This window comes from Crassostrea angulata, chromosome 2, assembly GCF_025612915.1.
Source record: "Crassostrea angulata isolate pt1a10 chromosome 2, ASM2561291v2, whole genome shotgun sequence".
Classification (NCBI taxonomy): domain Eukaryota; kingdom Metazoa; phylum Mollusca; class Bivalvia; order Ostreida; family Ostreidae; genus Magallana; species Magallana angulata.
The window spans coordinates 49,563,596-49,585,818 of record NC_069112.1 but is presented as its reverse complement, the minus strand read 5'-3'; the positions used below and the strand labels follow the sequence as shown (position 1 = coordinate 49,585,818).

At 35.1% G+C, this 22,223-nt stretch overlaps 1 protein-coding gene across 8 annotated transcripts in view; it reads right to left on the bottom strand.

The window, feature by feature from the left end:
- LOC128173825 (atrial natriuretic peptide receptor 1-like) overlaps positions 1–22,223 on the bottom strand; it is a 166,306-nt gene that overhangs the window by 2,741 nt on the left and 141,342 nt on the right. For all 8 annotated transcript variants that reach the window (XM_052839502.1, XM_052839503.1, XM_052839496.1 and 5 more), the window contains 17 exons: positions 16,418–16,529; positions 11,798–11,987; positions 11,331–11,466; positions 10,910–11,001; positions 10,027–10,165; positions 9,835–9,919; positions 7,585–7,711; positions 5,143–5,241; positions 4,526–4,603; positions 4,170–4,346; positions 3,856–4,021; positions 3,526–3,681; positions 2,333–2,504; positions 1,492–1,641; positions 1,172–1,295; positions 699–767; positions 58–232 (listed from right to left, as the gene is read on the bottom strand). In XM_052839502.1, coding sequence (XP_052695462.1) covers positions 58–232; positions 699–767; positions 1,172–1,295; positions 1,492–1,641; positions 2,333–2,504; positions 3,526–3,681; positions 3,856–4,021; positions 4,170–4,346; positions 4,526–4,603; positions 5,143–5,241; positions 7,585–7,711; positions 9,835–9,919; positions 10,027–10,165; positions 10,910–11,001; positions 11,331–11,466; positions 11,798–11,987; positions 16,418–16,529 — 2,247 coding nt within the window. The remainder of the gene's footprint in view (positions 1–57; positions 233–698; positions 768–1,171; positions 1,296–1,491; positions 1,642–2,332; positions 2,505–3,525; positions 3,682–3,855; positions 4,022–4,169; positions 4,347–4,525; positions 4,604–5,142; positions 5,242–7,584; positions 7,712–9,834; positions 9,920–10,026; positions 10,166–10,909; positions 11,002–11,330; positions 11,467–11,797; positions 11,988–16,417; positions 16,530–22,223) is intronic.

Sequence of the window (22,223 nt, the reverse complement as noted above, 5' to 3'; positions counted from 1 at the left end):
GTATGACTCTTTTTTTTTTTTAAAAAATCCTTCTCCTCCCGTCATTTTATTCAGTACCTGAATGGATTCCTATCCGGAGCTTTAATTGCTGTTTTGGTCTGTGTCGTATTTTGAAAGACATAGTTTCGTTTAAGAGGTTTAATGACAATCTCGCGATTTCTCGCGCATGGAGAAGTCCATTTCTCGTCGGTAAACCGGAAACTACCATGTAGGCATCACCGATGGTTTCAACCTGTACATAAGGAGAAGAAATCGGAAGTAAGTGGAGCTCGTTTATTTTCATAGAGTATGTGCAAAACAACCATTATCGATGTAATTAAAATCAATCAATTTTCTCAGTAGTTTAATTTTATTTTGTACATGTATATGTACGTTTACTGAAATACCAGTATCCAAAAGTAGCTCAACAGAATATTACTAGATCATACGACATTAACCAACTTTTTATGTTATTATTGAGAAATTCTTGATTTTATCGAACAACAGACCCCTTCAGGATAACTTCGGTTCTGCTCTTTTGAGGGGCGAATAGACATGGTTTGGAGTACTATGACATAAAAGTAATTGTTTATTTTATGTCATTAAATAATCTACCGACTTTAACTTCGCATATTCCACGGTTTGTAATACATGAGAGCAGCACTGTACCGCAGCTACCGTGAAAGAGTCCATTAGAAGTTACATGACGTTAGACGTACCTTGTAAACGTCAAACTTCTCGATGACGGTATCAAATGTTGTATAGAGATCATTTAACAAATCCACCACCTGCAAAACAGTGTTGTCATATATGTGTAACGGTATAAGGCACCAATACTGCCATCAATCTCTTCTGTGATTTTTTCTACTTTCACAGGATAACATACATGTATATACATGCACATATATCATGGAGATCATGAGAATGAAAAAAATACATGAAATGTCGTACATGTATCTTAACCTAAAAGTTATATGCACAGATCACTAAATCATTAATGTAATTTTTCCAAACAGAAAACCACACATTCATAGTTATGAGTATATTTAAAAAAAAAAATTCTAAAGCATGCCAAACTCTAAATTAGTAATACGATGTTTTAGGCTGTTGACTCTGATTATCACAGGAATCTCCCCCCCCCCCAACACAAACACACCCCTCCCACAAACATACATGTACATATTGTGAGTACCTGGAACGGCGTGGACTCTGACGACAGGGCCGTGAAGCCGCATATATCACTGAAGTAAATCGTCACGCTCTCAAAGACCTCGGCCGCCACTGACTCCCCACGAATCAGCTGCCAGGCCACCGACCTACAATGTCAGACCCAATAATGTATAGCCTGTACTTGATATCATAATACCTACATGTAAGTTATCTATTTACGAACAAATTTTCAAACCTACGACTTATATCGAAATACGTCAAATTCATTATATCTATTAAATCATATCTAGTTACTGGCACTTTAACTTTCACGTGACATTTATCTCTGAACACGTGACTTACTTCGGAAGCATCATATACAGGAGATCCTCGGCCTTTTTCTTCTGTTCTAGGTAGTCGGCCGTTCGTTCTTCCACCAGTGCCTCTAGGTTGTTGGCGTATTGTTCCATCCGAGACAAAAGGTTGTCTAGAATATTTCCCTTGTCTCCATCCCTGTAATGTTATAACCCATGACATTCATAAACTGTACATGTATATGATGGCAGCGTGGCATAATGCTATTTATACAATCATGTAAATATAAGGCATGCAGACTGTCATCATGATACACTAACATGTATATATTAATCATTAAAAATGTGACCAAAATGAATCAGTTGAATTTATAAAATAACAATATGACATTTATGTGCCATAATAATAGAAATCTACAACTTAACAAAACTGTCATGAAATTGCAAATTCTTTTGGTGTAAACGCGCAGTTTTAATATCGGTTAAAATGGTAACTATCGATCTCTTATCGACAAAAACGAACAATCCAATCGCTTTCTAGATACTTATTTCCTTGTTGAGCCGTCAACTTCTTATCTTAGGTTCCCGTGTCGACCGAAAAACATAACATATATAGCGAAGGGAGCGTTTGAAAGTGTTCATAAATCAACAACAAATTAAACCATATCTTATGTAATCTTTGAACCTTTTTGGTTTCATTTCAGGGTAATTGGAATCCGTTTGAAAAAAAAAATTATCACTCGAGTTTACCATATCAATTCAAGAATTGGAATCCAGTGTTAAAATACCAAAATAATTTCAAACATAAAGAACTATTGATACTTCAGCCATATTTTACTTTCATTAGAAACATAATTCACGCCGATTGCCTCCTTATGACCCACACTCACTTATTGAGTTTCCGGATGATGGACTTGAGCGCCTGGAAGTCCGGTCTCTCCATCGGGTCCTCCGCCCAGCACCGCCTGATGACGACAGCAAGTTCGTCACACGGACAGTCGCTCTCCTCGAGCGTCGGCCGGAAGTAAGGCTTGACTCCGTTCTTCACTTTTTCGTGAATCTCTGTATAAAACAACAAGTTCACACACTGATCACATTTTGTATGACGTGAGAGCAGAGTTCGCGGAGTTGACCAAAAATAATCGGCGTCAAATGCTGATCACTGAACAGACGCAGCGTTAGCAAATTTTGTGGTGTAGATCACTGTTGACCCGAAATACATGCAATCCGCATCAAGTACAGTTTTTAAGTCCAATGTTTATAAATAGGGCTAATATTTGGCAGCATTGACGATTTATGACAGTGCTTGGACCAAAGGTTCGCGATGCACTTAAAAAAAAGCCTGGTTTATGATCTATTATGCGGATCCCTGAGAGCAGTCCCTATGGAGAATAAATTTTGTGGATGTACGTGCGTGATTCGCCGGAAATCTCCGGTTTCCGTGTCTGCGACACATAGAAAAGGACCACAAGTATTAGTAATTATCGGAAGTTAATGAGAAAAATCAGATCCGCGGTGTTTTGTTACACTGTGGGGCAGCCAAACCAATCAGAAGTAAATATTTCATTCTAAATGCGTCTGAAGTCTGGTCAACATCAGAGGATGGTTGTAATAAAAATCAATAAATCAATCAATCAAATTTACCAATCAATCAGCTATTAGTGCGACATGTTCAAGTACTGAACGTATCTATATAAAACATACCACAAAATAATAGAGGAATTGAAAGTGTATAATACATGTAATGGGTTCACCCTCTTAATTTTTCCGAAATAAGGTAGAACTTCCTATCTCTCTCTATATTATTAAACCGATGAAATACTTTTATGGAATAAAAACGACTTGCAAATGCCACATAGAAAGCCAACAGGACGACAATGGCTGCAAACACCCTATGCACAAAAAACCAAAAAACCTAATTTTCTTATTATAAACCTTTTTTGTTGAAAGTCGACCTGTTTTAGATAACTTTTAAAAACGAAAGGTTGGTGCTCTTGCAGCACTGAAACTATGGCCATGATGGCGTCATCAAACTTAGAAATGTTTGTATCCTTCGGTACAAAAGTTCTGTAGAATTACAAACCAGCAGGTCCAAGATCAATGTTGCTCATAAAGAAGACACCCATTCGGTACACAATTTCCTGGCATATAACGGCGAAACTGTATACGTCTCCTTTTTGGGTTCCTTCGGGTGGCCTCTGCTGCATGCGTAACAGCTCGGGAGCTGTCCATAGAAAACCTGAAACATCCGAATGACACCAATAGTTAAATTTTGCACGGAATCTTAGGTATACATACTCACTCTCAACCAGTATTTTTGTTATCTTTATTCAAATGCCATTATTTAAGAATTGCAATAAGAAGATGCTGTTCATTCTAAGTCTTTTTTTTACCTATGAACTTATGACCTTACTTCTATAATATGCATATGACCCCTCTTCTACATCTGGGTCAGGCGTCCTTAAGGCATGTAGACCAAAGTCAGTGATTTTTAAAACAAATCTACCATCCACCACACAATTGGTGCTTTTCAGGTTTCCATGGGAACGGATTTCGCTGCTATGTAAATATGACATCCCCTGAAATACAAATTAAAATCGACCATAATTCTAATACCTGTAGTTATTTACTATGAAATTTTAACCCCTGTGAATATTAGTGTTCGTTAGTGGCGTGCAGCAGTTACGCCCGATCTACACTCTAGTTTTGATTGGCTTGTTCACTGACCCGTAGGATGTCTTGCATGAGTGAGTAGCGGAACATCCAGTCAAGCTTGATCTGCTCGTTTTCCAGCACGTCCTGCAGGCTTCCTTTTTGGCAGTACTCCGTCACGATACACATGTTGGGCGGGTCTATACACGCTCCCAGGAAACGCACCACGTGGTCATTCTGAAGGTCTTTGACCTAAAAATGAATTAATAAATAAAATCAAATTAAAAAAATAATAATAAAATGGGTTACCAGTACTGTTTTGGAAACTATATTTATTCTAAGATTAAGCGAATTGATGATGTCTATCGTAAGGATAATAAAAAACCCCACTCAGGAATTAATTTTGATTAAGTCTGAATGATCCAGATTACCCTTTTAATGGCCATCAACATGGGCTTGTTTATATTAATACTGCTTCTGTTGATTCTTTTGATAGCCACAATGGCGCCCTGTAAGAAAAGGTTTAGTTTATAAGTATAATCATATGCCTTCATAAGAAAACTGTCATCAAGATCGTCACAATTGGTCTTCAATATGGAATGAATGATGTATTTGATGTTTTATGCAATATTAAACAATAAAGATATGAAATGATCTGCCATAACTATCATTAACATATCATTAACATATATCTATTCCTTAATAAAAAAGGTTTTTCTCCAAAAAGTTTCTGGCACTATATTTTGTCGATAACATGTTAATATGGCTGTTCCATGTACAGTTGTATGTTTTCATATCCCTGACTAAGAGCGTAAAAAATGGCTTTATAGCGGCGATACACAATATTTCATATAAATAAACACCAGACAGCATGAAAATATAAATTTTCATTTTTGAAAATTGAATGCTTATTTTTGGATGAGGACTTCAAGAAATAAGCATAAATCGCAACATTCCGGGCTTTTTTTTAACTGACCGATAAACATTTGAAAAAGGCCAAAGGAGTTCCGATTGGGTATTTTTTTTTTTTTTAGATTTGTTTGTGTACCTTATAGTAGCCGGTTTTGGTGAACAGCTGTCGCTGTACGACGTCACTCAGATGAACGGCTATCGTGTCCCCAGAACAGTCGCTGGTCATGGAGTTCCGCTGGAAAAAGAAGCGAATCCCAATGACACAGGAGGAATGGGAAGGTTCATCACGTAATTTAAACACAAAAAATGAAAATCTCAAACAAAAGACACAAAGCAAGTTACATAGTCTCCTTATATGGAGAATATCCATTTATTTTGTAAACCTCTAAAGTTGATTTATTCATCAGCCAATTCTCTCTCTCTCTCTCTCTCTCTCTCTCTCTCTCTCTCTCTCTCTCTCTCTCTCTCTCTCTCTCTCTCTGTATCTCTTTCTAAAAATAATTTAAACTATTACTTGTTATTTGGTACTGCTACAATTTTATTGAATAACATTGCGTACAAAGAATGATTGATCAAAATATTGTAAACGTAACAGAAATGTGAGGAAATTACATTACAAGCATGGTCATTTACAAGTATCTAGTAAGGAAATTCAGTAAAAGTTTTCAGAAATTGACTTTGTAAATAAAACATTAAGTTAATAGATCGTAAGTTTTGGTTGAAAAGTATTAATATGAATATAATTATATTATTATATGTATGGGTACAATTTGTTGCGAGCCAATTGATAGATACATGTAATACCAATTCAAAAACCTTTTTTGTAACATTCTTATATTATTTTCCCTGGGTGATGTATTCTGAGTATTGGCAATTTTAAAAAGCAGCATTCCTAGAATTTTTTTCCCCAGAAATTTAATAAAAAATATCTAACAGTCAACGATAAAGCAGCCTAATGAGAAATGGTTATGGATTTTTTCCATTCTGAATTGTAATTTTTTTTTCTGTCTCCATGGCTACAAACCTAACAACAAAAAGAGCTTTAGAACATGGAAGCCCCACAGCATGATGGTTAGTCTACAAAACAAATGAGGAATTGGTGGACGAATACAGCTTCGTTAAAAAATAAGACATGAGCAAAAATAATATAAACCCTGCTAAAGTCAGTTTTGAGCACTTTTATACTAATTTGCACCGGCACCTGAATTTGCTTAATGTAATGAAAAATGGTTCTATGTAACCCAATAAACATTATGATAATGATAATGATTACATTTATATAGCACTATACTGATGTTGAATACATATGATGCAGTTTAGATTTTAAAAAAATCATTTCCGGGGTATTTATAATCGAAGTGAATAGAACGTCCGGTTTTCGATTGTTCGGTAAAAATCGTGAGGGATAACATTTTCTGGTTGCTAAGCGACATTCTCAAGGGGAATAACTCCTGTCATCGAGGTATCTGTCAAACTCCCTCCCGAATTCTCGTTGGTATCATCCGGGAATTCCATTCTAATAGCACGTGACACACATGATGGAACCGCCATTCTGATCTCTTTCTTCAACCTTTGACCTTTATGCATCCAGCACAAAAATTGGCGCGTTGCCATCAACCGCAATTTGCTGAAAAGAAATAATGGCTTTAAGGATGCTGGATCAGCACTTTGTGGATCCAGAGAAACAGAATAAAAGAATAATGTTAAATGGAAATTAACGACAGTACGTTAAACATTGCAAAATCTTACCATCCGTTGAGATTGACAGGTGCCACGCCCCTTTGTCTCTTTATCAGCATCACATGAATGAAAACCGCCACAAGGACGTCCCGATTCAAAACGACTTCTCGAAATTCCTTATTAGAGGTTATGCATGTTCCGCCCTCTTGGAAAATTCCATAGAGCTCCAGCTGTCGACAGCAGACTCGTTTGGCGGGGGCATCAGTGGCTTCGCACTGCCCGCACTGGCACCAATCCAGCTCGTGCTTATCTGACCGTTCTATCAGCACGCGACCTTCTGCGCATGCTTCACCATTAGTCGTCTGTGGAGGAAACATGGCTGCCATGGTATTTTAGTTTAACGTTTGAGTATAACATCGTAATCCTACACACGACTAAACCTTTAAAGGCGCCACAATTGTTACATTTTATACGCTATCAAACAACGTATTCCATGTCTACTGTCTAAATTCACGTCCAAAAATTGGTACAATGTCTTAAACTAGGTCTACTTTCTTTCTTTTTTTTTTATTTGAAAAAAAACCAAAAAAAAAACCTATTTGCTTTAAAGATAATTTTTTATATCTGTTTCTCAAGTTTAACTGAGTACTTGCATGGGGAACAAAGGAACCAACCAAAGGTATGAAAATAGTGTGTAAAATGTTTTTAAAAATCTCCATTTTTACAGCGAAAAAAAAAATAAAACCAAATAATCCAAAGAGAAACAAAATGAAAGTAGAAAAGAACGCAACCACATCCTCACTGCCAAATAAAAGTTGCTATATGCCTACTCAACCACGCATCAACAAGCTGAAATTATTATTCTTTTCTTTTGGAAAACAGAGAAAATTCGACCTACCCTGGTGAGGCTGAGGTTACTGCCCTGGCGTCTCATCTTCCGGTCGTTCTCCATGGTTCCGAACATGATGTCATCCCAGCGCACGCGCCAATTCATTTCTGCTAGTTCTGCCTCTAGTTTGATGTGCCTTTAATAAATGTAAAGTAGGAATGGTTTAAAGTATGAATGGGTTTAGAAAATCTCCCAGAATATAATGTTTTATACCTGTAATTTACTATAATTATAAAAGTGCTTAAAGTAACTTTCAGAGAAGCTTCTCTCAACTTATACTTGCTTAGAAAATCGTTGATTTTTTAATTTTATGGTCAAGTAAGTGGGTTTTTTGGGCCAGTGAGTTCATTTGTTCCTATTTTAAAGGTATGGAATTCCGTAAAAGAATCAACTAGTATACAGAATTCTTAATTCATAAATTACATTTAATGAACGACAAAAAAAAAATACATGTAGAACAAACTGTCTAAAAAAGATCAAAATGAAACTCGACAGTAATCTAAGATTAGCTGCTATGTTTCAATATCTTTTCTCTTATCTGTCTATTGTCTGAAAATATATTATATATATCATAATACTATTTCCACAGCCTGTGGTATAAAGACACGCGGTATAAAAAATGAAACAGGAAACACCCAAGCTTTTGTTCATTAATAGGTCATTTTTCTTTCTGTTGATCATGATTATCAATATTAAACATACATGTAATTATGGTTTAACATATAGGCCTACACATGTCTAAATCACATCGCAATTTACACCACGGGGATAAGCGGAAAGCGGGGGATCAGCATCGCCTGTACTGTATGGAATAGTAAAACGATTCTTTCGCACTGTTCAGGAAAACACAAAAGCTTATGTTTACAAGGAATCTAAACAACAAATTATGCTGAATAGCTTAAGTATCATTTTGAGGGGAAAGAAATGTCCCACATTCTTATCAAAAAGTCCGTTTCGTAACTTGGCAAATTATTATGCAAATACACCATTGAAGGTCTTTTAATGAACTCATGTACGCAAATCTCCACGATTTGCTATTTCGAATTTTTTATCATTATCAAATTGCTTGTTATTTGGCTATTCATGGACACAGAAATAAAGTGGACAATTTCTTTGATTTCTTTCTCGTTCCTTTTAGAGGTGATTTCTGGGGAGATCTAGACGCCCCCATCACAATCATTCGTCAATTTGGCATTTATTCAGGCATTGTTTAGTTAGACTATTGAATTAGATATGACAAAATAATTCGCCATAATGAACAGTGCTTGCTATTACCCATGACAATGCGTTCTGTTAAGTTTCATTGCAAAACGTAAAATCATTGTTCGATCCAGTTTTGAGACGCAGTTGGGCCATGCGCATCAAACGACGGCAGATCATAAAATTTGGGTTTTATTTGATTTTAACTGTTCTCCAGAATTGTTTAAACTCGTTCAAATAATTGCTGATTTTTGTGTTTTAATATTAATGTTTTCAACACGAATTATCGTTATTTCAAAGCCTTTGCATTAATATACAATCCTACAAAAGCACACATCTTCTTTTATATTTTACAAGTTTTTGAAAAAAAAAACTTGAAAAAGCTGAATGCTTAACTATTACATCTATTATAGACGTTTGATAATATTTTTAGAACATGCTTTTCAAAGCTTCACTGGGAACAGCTTTATATTTCAATTTACAAGTCTTTCTGGGAGTTTTTTTCCCTTAAATTTGTGCTGTAAGTTTTTGTTATTTGTCTAAATAGTTATTTTTGAAAATAACAAACATAAAACTAATATTGCTCAAGAATTGATTATTGCAAGGGTATTGATCAGAGATACACTTTTATCAAGACTTTAGTAAAAATATTTCACGCGATATGGTCACTACTTAAAGCTCCAGTCGAGCAGAAGCTAAACCTTCTCTTTACCATTTGGATGCATTTAACACCAGTTCTTTCCAACGATAATTATTTTCTGATAATCATGCTACAATCCCAATAATGAATGTGTAAATATATTCATGACTAGCTATCCATCAACTCCCCAGCCTCGCTCTGAAACATCAATGCTACCGGCCTCTCTCGGAAAACAGCCCGACTCATTATGGATTTGGAACACTTATGTAATCAGCCTCGTTTTACACCTATGTAATCGGTCATCATTGTCTTGGACACCGACATAATCACCCCCTTTCTAAGGCACCTATGTATTCGTCGTTGTTTATCAGCCTCACTTTGAAACAGCTACGTAATCAGTCTATCTCTGGGAGTCTTACCTGTATATAAAGAAGGCCGCAATGACCACAATAACAAGGAGAGAACCAAGGACGATGATCACAATTCCGTACTCCGGGAACGGTTCTAGAATATAGAATGTCCAAATTAAAAAGTGAATGGATAAAGAATTTAAAACTGCATTAAAATTTTGCCGACGCCACATTAAAAAAAACCCTCATTTTAATTCCTACTTTCTGGTGGGCATTTGGCGCCATCAAATCCACACTTTGGCGTATCCGGTGGGGCGGACTTCCGGTTTCCGGCCCAGTGAATTTCTGTATTGGACACTGGCACGTATTTTTTGTCTTTTCCAAAATAATTCGCCACGACCTAAAATTTAAAGTAAAGTAAACGTAGGTAAAACATACATGCAAATACTTAAAAGAAAAACCTGGATGCGTTTAAAAATTTAGTATCAGTGACTGCGTTTCCAAGATTTGCAAAAGTACAACTTAAAGAGTATTTATAGTTTATAGCTTCTTGTCTCCATCCGTTTTAAAATACGTTTAAACTTGCAAATTTCTTCCCTTTTTACACTGAAACCTTTAGTTTAATTATACCTCAAACTCTCTTGAGAGTTTTAATGTCAGCTCGTAAAAATCTTTTCCAAACAAAAGCTAAAAAGCACATTTAAATCCGCAAGTTACGAAGACAGAGTTTTCAGTAAATGCAAAATCAATATTTAATATCTTGAACAAACAAAAACAAGTTGTGAGACTGATGAGAAAGGCATTTGTCTTGGGCAATGTACGATGTTTTCTACACAAAGATGTTTTTGAAACCAATCATAAATGGTCATTAAATTTAGAAACGACTGATTCGCGTGATTTCTTGACATTTTCTCTCAATCAGAAGGAGACAAATAAAATTGAAAAAAAGGACATCACAAAACAAACATAAATGAAATGTGCTCTTACTATCTTATTATTGATGAAAAGAGTTACTCAGTTATGATCGTAAAATTGAAATAAAAATAAAATTAACGAACTAAAGCTTATTAATTTTCTTCTTTTTCTGATATTAACTTTTTCGAAATAGTTTTTATTAAATTTGTATCGGGTTCGGGATGCAGACCTCAAATTTTCCAGTATGAGGGTCCATGTCTAGCAGCGAATAGTCGGCATTCCTGTCGCCATTACTGTCAATGCTGACAGTTCCTGTAATACCTACCAAAACACAAAAAAGCGTAAAAATCTTCAAGCATTCAATTCAATGCAAGATTTATGGCCATTTCATTCAAAATCAATTATCTCGCGGAAGTCAAATGCAATAGTTTAATCCATCTGTGAAACTTGCTACCCGCAGTAAAGGAATCTTGTCTGGCCTACCGTTTATAATGTTTATTTTATGCATAATTGGTTTTTTATCATGTAAATAGCATGAACAATTACAAGACCTTCGATATTTTTGGTCAATCAAGTCGGAGATCAGAGCATAGAAATGTCTGAAATTGCTTAAAACGTGCTCCGTCATGTAATTGCTTGGAATAACTCACCTTCGAATGTTCGGTTCCACATCCGGTGTGTGATTTCCGTACCATTAGTGATGGAGCGATTGTTTGCCAGTGTTTCGTTTAAGGCTAAAGCGTACAGAATCACAGCGTCGTGGAACGCACCCACGAAACTGTTCACCTATCAAAAGTAGGATTAACAGAGGTGTAACTCATCAAAAACTAACAGCATAGAAAGCAATGTACGTGTAACATGCATCTTGAAATATCCTGACAAACTGAAATTCAAGATCGACAAAAATTCGTATTCTAAATAATAAGGAATCCAATTTTTCGTTCGAATTACTGCACAATGACATGACCTGGGGCTTGATGAATTCCACAGAATCCTTAATTTCAGACAATTCTGTTCCATTCAAATCAAAGATCTTATACACTAGCTCAAGGGAATATACTAGCATTAAGGGATGATTCTTAAAAGGCAGTCAATTGATTATAAAAACGTTGATAACCTCGTCTTCGCCATATGCAAAGCTGTCGTTTCCGGCTCTTTTTTTAACCTCCTCTGAAAAGTTCCGGTATTCTGGACTCGTCGGCTTCCGGAGAGTTACGGTCATCAATGCTTCGTAAGCTTTTCTGGCCTTTTGGTTCCGCTCCGCTGTATCGTTTTCTCGATACCAGGGCTTTTCGCTATCCTCTTTGCTGCGTTAATGAAAAATCATACATAATTTACAGAGGATGCTACAAATATGGCTAGAGAATGGTTTGGTAATTTCGAATAGCGTTGAATTAGAACTTATAAAACGGGATGAAACAGGCAAAAATGTATCTCGTCAGCATAAGTCGTATTTTGATATCAAGATATCTAAAAAAAAAAAGACTTTTTAAGATGAAAAATATAATGTACTGAAATTACGGGAACTTAAGATTTGCTGTCATATTGCGTCCGATTGTTGCTATGAAATCTTTCATGACATGAATCAGACATATAAACCCTTACATGACAAATACTTAAAAATAATGAAGAGGTGTTATTACAACACAGTTAATTAAAAGCCCGTGTTTGTGTGTGGGTGTGTGTGTTGCTATAGTTTGTACATATATTTAGATGGCACTGTACCCTTATTCATTCTAACTTATCTTTTATAAGTTGACATCCCTATTTTTTTTTATTTTTGAATTTAGTAACTTTAGTTACTTTAAAGTTCGATATCTGCTACTTTCCTGTTAACAAAGTCGATTTCAAACACTTAAACTACAAGTCGAACGAATTAATTAGTATAGGCATTATCAACTGACATGTAGAATAAATATCAATAATATTCATATCCAAACTTACATATATACCTTCTAAACACAGATGTTACCCTATTAGTAACGGACTTGCTATTAAAGCTGCATGGTATGATTTCGTGCTTGCTTTTAAACGATAGTTATGCTAAGTATGTGTATAATAAAAGACATTGCAGTAGTTTTCCCCGGTCAATTTAGTCATATTTCAAAGAAGGAATGATGTACAAAATTTGTTTTAAAAACGATACAAAAGGGTACATATGCGAAAGAAGAGGCCCATGGGGCCACATCGCTCACCTGAGCAACAATGGCTTTATATGGGTGTTCAAAGGATCTTGTGCCATATGGCCCCTCGGTAGAAAAACAAAAAAGAATACCATAAAGTAAACTGTATCCAAAGAAGATGAGGGAATAAGATGGCGCAAATGCCAATTCGGTTTAGTAGTAAAACACAATTTTGAATTTATTTTTTCCCAATTAAATCGATTAAAATATATCATAATACAAGTTTGCAAAAGCACAATTTCTAACTATATTCAGTTTTTAATATATTTAACACAAGATAAGAAAAAAAATATTGCCAGAAATTTTTGCGGTATCGAACCCATAACATAAAACCCCTAGATATATAAGGATAGCTTATGTCAGGTACTCTAACCACTGAGCCATTTCAGACACAACAAACTGAGCTGTTTAAATATTTAATATGTGTGACTTTGACCACGAACTTACGGACTTGTATTATTTTTTCAAAACGTTCAATTGTTGGGATACAAAATGATATTTTTAATGTATAGTGGGTCATCTCTCCACGTTTTTGTTGATTGAAATCGGTTTGTTTTCCAATAGATCTTATTAAGACTATGAGAAAAATATGGACCACAGACCCACTATATAAAAGAAAATGCCTTGAAGTTCTAAAGAATGACAGTATTTGCAGGTTTTGTTACGTATCCGCCTGTTTGAGTCAACATATTCCAAGTATTGAAATTGTTTACAGGTTAAAAATCAATGATATGTAAAATGTATATTGTTTTAAATGATTTTTAAAAAAAATATCAGATTTATTGATATTTTGATTTTTCAGTAGCTTGTCCGACCGTGTATCGGCATTTTACACGCCTTATCCACCCACCTTTTTTTACACTTATTTTCCTACACTTAATCTTTGACATTGCACCCTTATGAAAATAATGAAATACCATTTTTACCAAAAACAAGATCCTATGCTAGATATAAAACTAAATTTTGGTAGGGGTACACTGTTAACTTCCAATTCCCTTTATTTTAGTTCTGCCCCCTCACTTTATGACACGATCAAATTATATCTGAGAGCATGCATATAGGTACATATTCATCTTTAACTACATTGTACTAGCTAGTTATTGTATTTTATTTTTAAAAAATTCGATATATGAAAGAAGAAAATTGTACCTCGAGGCGCTAAAATTAAAAACATTCAAAAATTTAATTGGTCTTCCACATTATAAACGATTGTTGTTTACATGTACCAGGCGTGAACTCGTGCGACGTTTTATAACCTTACTCACTTGATCGATGATTACACTCGAATGAAAAATGTTGTCATGTGTATGTTAAAGAGCTATTATAAGTAATGCATAGGCGTCGGAATTGGGGGAGGTGGGGGAGTCCCCCCCCCCCGCACTTTTTTTGGGCAAAGTTAGACATGATAGCCGTAATCAAAATCTTTTCTTTTGCTTGTCAAGATTTCTGATAAGGTCTAGCCCCCCTGTCAATGAGCCTCGGACTGCAATGTATTGACAGGCATATCACTCTATTTTACTAAGGCCCACCCTTTATTTTCATCTTTACTCAAAATCAACGATAACAAACGGCTACAAATCAAGATGATTTTTCTCTTTCTAATAATAGCGATAATACATTTATCTCCGTAACAGTAATGTTTTAAACTGTTTTAAAGAGGTCGTTTTTATTTAATTAAGGCTGAAAAACCATCAAAGTTGGTGTAGATTCATCGTATAAGGAGGGGCCCCCCAGAAAGTTGTTACAGCATATCATCCTTTTAATTTTTCTGTACAAGTATTTAACGTTTAGCGAGACATTTCTAGTGATCAATCAAAATTTCAGCGTCAATCGTAGAATTATAAGAAAGATACAGAGCTTACAATTCTGCTTGGTTTGAGTCAATGTTTTGTTCACAAGAGTTTATTACATTCAACTTAATGGTATTTCCTATTCAGAATGAACAAAAGCATGACCTCAGTTCTGTGAACAAAGCTCTGTATCTTGCTTATAATTCGAAACTTGACACAGCTGAAAATGATAAGTAAAGAGAAAAGTGTAAACAATTAAAACAGAAGAAACATGCACTAAAACAAAGAAAGAGCACAATTTATTTTTCATAATACATGTATATATATACCTATATCTTTCTAGAAGTGAAAACAATCTCCGTTTAGACTGAAAATGCAGAGCATCTTAACAAAACACGTTGCATTAATCAAACCATTACGTAGAGATCGTACCCAATTACCAACAGAATGCATAGTATTTATAATACAATATGTTGTTAGTGCATCAGATTTTGCTCATTTTGCGCAGGTAAACAATTAGCTGTTTGATTAACCGAAATCTATATTTGATTCGATACGTAAAAATTCCAAAATTCAGGCGATAGTTCCCCTCAAGTTAAAAAGCATAATTAACGAAAATGAAACGAAATTGAAAACAACCTAAAACTATCACAAGTGAAAATGTCAACGCATTGAAAGATTTAACCTCAATTTAATTCACAATATCGGCACAAATATATTTTGCACGTTTCAAGTATCCCTTCGCACGTAAACTGTTGCACAACAAGCAAATTCATCTTTGTCAGTTTGACCCGTTTGCCATGCGTCAACATTCAAACATGGCTGCTATAAACAAAGAACTTTCGTTTTCGATATGGAATACCGAACCCGAAGTTATAAACTGATTGACCGCGATTATTTCGTTACTTTTATTTTCGTAAATTACTCAAATTTGAAACAAAATTCGGCGATAATTTTTTGCAATTTATATTTTCCTTTCCATAAGGATTATTTATGCTAAATTACGTTGAATTTGACTCAGTAGTTCTTGAGAAGATTTTTAAAAATGCACCCCCTTTTTCTACAGTTCCGATGTTTTCTCCGTTTTAAATAAAGATCGGTCTTTCATTTCTGCAATTTATAATCACCTTTTTATAGGGATGCTTTGTGCCAAATTTGGTTGAAATTGGCTGAGTGGTTTAAAATGTGAAAAGTTTACAGACGACGGACGAACAGACAGACGGACGACGGACAAAATGTTATCAGAAAAGCTCACTTGAGCTTTCAGCTCAGGTGAGCTTAAAAAAGGGTACCGCGTTATTTCGCCTCATATTAAAATTCATCCCTGACGTCGAGGCGGGTACGATTGAATTACGACTTAGACATTACTATGAATAAAGGGTCACTGTTTTGGCAAATTTAAAATAAACCTGTATACCTTTTGATCACTAATATTTCTGAAGTTTACTTTGTTTACAATCGTTGCGTTTTACAAAAGAACTGACGACCAAATTCTTGAAAGCTTTTAATTACATATCAATCAATGTTTTATTCTATTGGCTATAAAATATTATAACTGAAATCAAAATACTTAGTAGTTGAAAATAAATGGTTTTATATAAAAAAAAATTTTCAAAGTTCATTCCATGAGACTGAAAATATTTATCGTAATTTCCATGGCCATGCAGTAACTGATCTATTTTGGCTAATGGCTGCCGTTACACCACATGACGTTGAACAAGTTTGTACTTTTAACCCACCTCTCAACTCTCAACATTTACTCACCTACTAAACAAGTCAATGTTGAGGAAGACGTACTCCCCATTGTCGAAGTTGAGTTCGTGAGCTTTGATCATGATTTCTCTCACGGAGTCTGCAGAGGCACATAGCACCACAACTACAATTATAAAAATATAATCATGAAAATCGACGGAAGTAGCTAGGGTTATTATTTGAGCATCGTCACGTAAGTAAACTTTGCCCTTTGTGCTAAAAATCTTCGGTTACAAAAAGTATACAAGACTCTGATTAATATATAAGTAAACGATAATACAAAGCTCTGAATACCACTAACAAACCATTAACCCGTCAACAACTACCTAGTTGCTCACTCACTCTCTCTCTCTCTCTCATTAAAAAATAATTTTGTTTTGAAGCACATCTCTCTCTCTCTCTCTCTCTCTGTGCATTGGCGTCGATACTGGGGTGTTTCATGCCCATCGGGATGAAACGGACAAAGTTGTTAATTTTGAAAATTAAAACCTTGTTGCTATTGTTTTTGTCCCCAAAGATAGATAGCGTTATATGTTTGTCTTGGCTGTAACGTTAGAGAATTTAAGGAGTTGTTAAACATAAGGGATGGCGGTGCTTTGCTCATGTCATACAACATTTTAACTATAATTATTTAAACAAGATAGAAGTTAATTTTTTTTACAGTTGACAGTTTAAAGTACACGGCATTATATAATCAAACTGTCAACAGTAAATCTAGGACTCTGTAGCGACAACCAGGTCAAATTATTACGACAATCAACTGAATTATCATCGCTGAAAGGATGCGATTGAAACAGACACGTCTGCATCTGACAACAAAGTGTCAAAATGATATCTACAGCGATGAACTAGAACCATTATAACAGGAGCTTGGACTTTGGGTAGTTGTGTCAAACAGCAATGTGACGTATGCCTGTCTATTTCATTGCTGCCCACTCGGTGAAAGCTCATTTTTGAGCTAAGACTACGCAATCGGTGCATATTTCACTTGAATCCAGCGTCATTTTTAACATGTTTTGACGCAAAAAATGATAGCTACGTCCTATGGAAAGTCTAAGGCCTTGTTAAAATGGTTCTATTATAATACTACATTGTATAAACAGCAAGAAGAGGTCGTAAACATACAAACACCGTTTTTTAGAGACCCGAGGCGCATTCTTGATATTTATATACATGTATTTTATATGTCAGACAGTTTAAATATTTCAATTATTTATCGCATTAAACGAAAAGTTAAGCTGATACACACCTTTATTTACCTAAACTTGGAATAAAATGTGTGAGACTGTCGCGATAAGCTAGACAAGTGTGGTTCGGGAAACCAGTCTTCACTCAGTACGAGTATCTCAAATCTTGGAAATCTGAAGGCTTCTTTCATTTACTGGCCAGTGCTTTAAAAATATAGTTTTTTTTTAGAGTTGATGCTTCATTCATTTTTCCCTGGCCAGTTAATCTAACTACTCAGAACCACAAACCTTATCCAAAGGTTGATTCCAAATTGGTTTTGTGTACAAAATATGGTTATTCTAAACGTATTTTGCTTGATGTTGTCAAGATCTAGAACGCGCATCAATTTCTATTGTTTAACGTAATACGGAGAAAACCTTCATAACCAGGTTTCCCTCTCTTGACTCAAAGTATCAAATCAGTGTTTATATTGAAGGACTTGTCAATCATAATATTCACTTTACCAATAAATCTAATTACTGTAACTCTGAGGAACAATAAAATGCAAAACCGTTGGTACGAAATGTCAGCACAAAAAAACACAGAGTGATTTGATTGGGTACCGTATTTTTTCCACGGCGGACATGTATTTAAATACTAATGGGCCATCTGGGAAATTGTATTCCTGTAACCCTAGGCCAGAAGGTTCATACTTTAGTCAAAAGTTACTCACTAGAAGTTGATATTTATGAACTACAAGGGTAATTAATTTTATAAAACATGACTAGAAATCCCTCTGGTATTATTGAGAGATTGGCAATATACGTATATATTCTCATTCAATAGACCAGACAAAACACTGTCTTATTTTAAGGAAGGGGGGGGGGGCTGAAACATTTGGATTAATTCTTTTTTCGATTTAAATAACAGCAGTATTAATTTAAATTATAACGAGGCGAGCGATTTGTAGTACTAGTACTGCAATATATGTAGTAGTAGTAGTATAGTAGTAGTAGATAATCGACAGTTTCAAATTCATACTGTCAAGGACCTAGAACGCAAAATCCAAGTTACTCAAATACCGAAATCTCGGCCATACACGCAAGATAAACGGAACTTCCTCAACGAAATGAGTGATAATCAGAGACACAGATCACGTGACTGGATGGCCAGGTATCGTGCACACTCCATTCCTAGGTGTCAAATGGAATGCTTGATATAATTTCCGTCTGCGCTGATTAATTCCTCTTCGCGTTCTTCTAAATGAATCTGTTTTTGATCAGTGTACATCATCCGTGGAGGCGCTATCTATTGGAATGCGGGCCGCTAAGGCAGAAGCCTTGTTCCCGCTAATCATTGCATGGCATAGGCTATTGGAGTGTAAATGTAAAAGTATTCATAAGTAATTTTGTAGAGATAATGACAGCTATTCTGAAAATCTAATGGTACTTGTTGGGTTAAGGTGAAGAGTGTTATGCGCATAACGATTTTTTGATAAGTTAGGTACATGCTGTATTTTCAAGAAAAAGAAACAACCCCGAATGGAATCTTAGTTAATCAATATATATATATACGAGATTTTTAATTGCAGTCTAATTAAAATAGAATGTAAAGCTTTCTCGTACATCAAAAAACAGGAGAACGAAAGATCCTGCTTTAATTAGATTAATAATAATCTCAGAACGGATCTTAGAACCATTTTAACAAGACCTTGGACTTTCAGTAGAACATATCAACCTATTTCTTGCGTCAAAACAAGTTAAAATGACGCTGGTTTCAAACAAAAGATACACCGATTGCGTAGTCTTAGCTCAAAAGCCAGACAAATCTTGTTGATCATGATTCCAAAGGGCAAAGGCTGAATGGCCTTCAATATAATAGACAGGCCTACTTTACATTAGTGTTTGACACAAATTCCACAAAGTCCAAGCTCCTTTAAAAATGGTTCTATTTTTAATAAGATTGTTAACGAACTTAGAAATGTGTGGTTTAAACAACGCTGAACATTGCCTGCTGAAGATTTTGAAGTAAAAATATAATTGTAAACGGTATGTTTAATTGTCTTCTACGATATTTACGTGTGTGTGTGTGTATATATATATATATATATATATATATATATATATATATATATATATATATATATATATATATATATATATATATATATATATTTATATTTATATATATATATATATCAACACTAACAGACACTGGCGGGATGAGCCCTGTATGAATACGCAAATTAAGAAATTAAGGCATACATTTTGAAGCGAATGGATACCTGCATGCATTTTATATTGCCTTTTGTTGACCGAATTAAGGAACCGGCTCATTCGATTTTTTTTTTCATTGTCTCTCGCCATGCTTTCCATATCCCAAATTACCATAAACATGTAACGAAGTATGTACGAGACTTAACGCTTGCATGAAAACTAGTCATAAAGTTATTTTTTCTCCTTGGAAATGTCCCAATTAGACTTTACTATGAAAATACATCAAGCCTGGTCATACCCATCACGTATACATTGTATGCCAAATAAGAACATTTGGTCTTTTCCACTCATATACCAGCTTATATTAGTATCACAGTACAATGTTCGAGTAAATGTTACTCAGAAATCGTAATGCAGGTAGCGACGTCATATTTTCGACCAAAGAAACCCCCAAAGACCAACTCAAAGAAGAGGTCCCACATAGAACCGCCTTCAATATTTATGAAATATGTACAGCTCAGCAACCTCTTCACCAATATTTAATGTTAAGGGTTTTATTTGTTTGGGGAGTCAAAAAGCCAATAAATGGACATGTATAATTGATACAAATTAGACGGGTCTTACGCAACAAGGACGATCGTAAGCAAGTCGTGACAGTACAAGTCGTAAAGAAATACCCATAACGGGCGAACAGTCAAGAGGCACCCGAGGAGTAAAATGTCACGGAGCTCTCAATTATCGCCATTATTCAGGCGTATATCTATGAATATCTGGCGGCGAATAAGAACTGTTCAGATCTCGGGGTCGATGTTAAGAGCTTCATGTAATGAACGCCTATGACAATTAGAGATGTTCGAAGCGGAAATCGTCGATGTTTGGCGTCTTTTCTCGGGTGGGTATTCCCGTCATTAAATGGCCGCCATGTGAGTAGTTAAGGGTTGTCATACTGTGGTGAAGTAGCGGGGCCCCGTTGTTACAGGACCACACTAATGGATTCCTCTGACGATTAAGGGTTTTCATCGAGAGAAAGGACAGACAGCTGATTGGCCTCGTTTTCGTATTGTGCTCAAGCGTATCTTTACAATTATGAGACGTGAGGAAAAAGGATGAAAAAAAGACAGAAAAAAAGAAGAAGTGCTCTTCCAAAATAACTTTCTTGCTGGAACAAAAGCTGTTTAACTTCTTTTATTGCATCTCTCTCTCTCTCTCTCTCTCTCTCTCTCTCTCTCTCTCTCTCTCTCTCTCTATAACTGAACTGTGGGTTATAGCATATAAAAAAAAGGAAAAACCTAGACAAGCAAACAAGTATTCGTGACAAGGACATCAGGGGTTTTTGACGACTTATTGCTGACCAGAGGCATCAAGAACCAATCGCATCATCTGCCTGCAAAACAAAGCGATCTTCTTACAAAAACGTAAAACGTAATTCCAACAAATTACCGCGGTGTTTGTACACGAAATAAGGGATGGTTTGTCAATTTACCACAAAACGCATCATGCACGCTGAATAAAACAAAATTTCTTCTTTTTTTTCTTTTTGATGATAGAGCCAACGTGTTTGATGTGTAAACATCATCTAAACCATGTATTTGAGAGATAACTAGAAGTACAAATTGTGATTAGACGCTCTTTAGGCATTAATTTTCTTTCAAAATGAGCTTTTGCGTTAGATTGAAAGTTCAAAAAAAAAATTTTTTTTACTAGAATATTTTGCAACTGCATGTTTTGAAACTGTATGATTGTTAATTAAGACCGAACTTTAATTTTCCAGACACAATATGAATTATGAAATCCATCGTTAATTTCCACTTACATTTTGAATCTGACCTTTTTGAATGATTATGAAAGACGTGGATTCATTTCATATTGAGAGACAAAATTGGACAATTTCGCAAAGATTGCAACAATGTATACAGTAAATTACAAAAATGTGTTTGAATAAACCATAATATTTGATATGCGGGTCGAGACAACCGTGATAGCTACAAGTACAGACGAATAATTATATCTGAAATTGTTAGGGTTTACCTTTTCCTTTTAAACATGAACATTTTCTGTAAAAAAAAAAAAAAATCTCTTTCTTTTGATAACATTAAGCAATAGAATTCTATATACCTTGATAAAATTTATACAATTAAAAATATGTTATTAACCTACATTAAACGTGTACTATGATAAAATCTCTTTCTTTTGAGAACATTAAGCAATAGAATTCTATATACCTTCATAAAATTTATACAATTAAAAATATGTTAAGCCCTTTGCTGCATGAAAGATCTGGAGAGGTAGAGGCTATTACTACTTATATTATTTGGGTAATAACTTAGAGAAATATTTTGTTTGAGGGAGGGTAAGCATCTTATATAACTAGTAGGAATTGAACGCAGACGACTTTATTTCAATGTTTCGTAAGACAGGCTTTTAATGCATGCAGC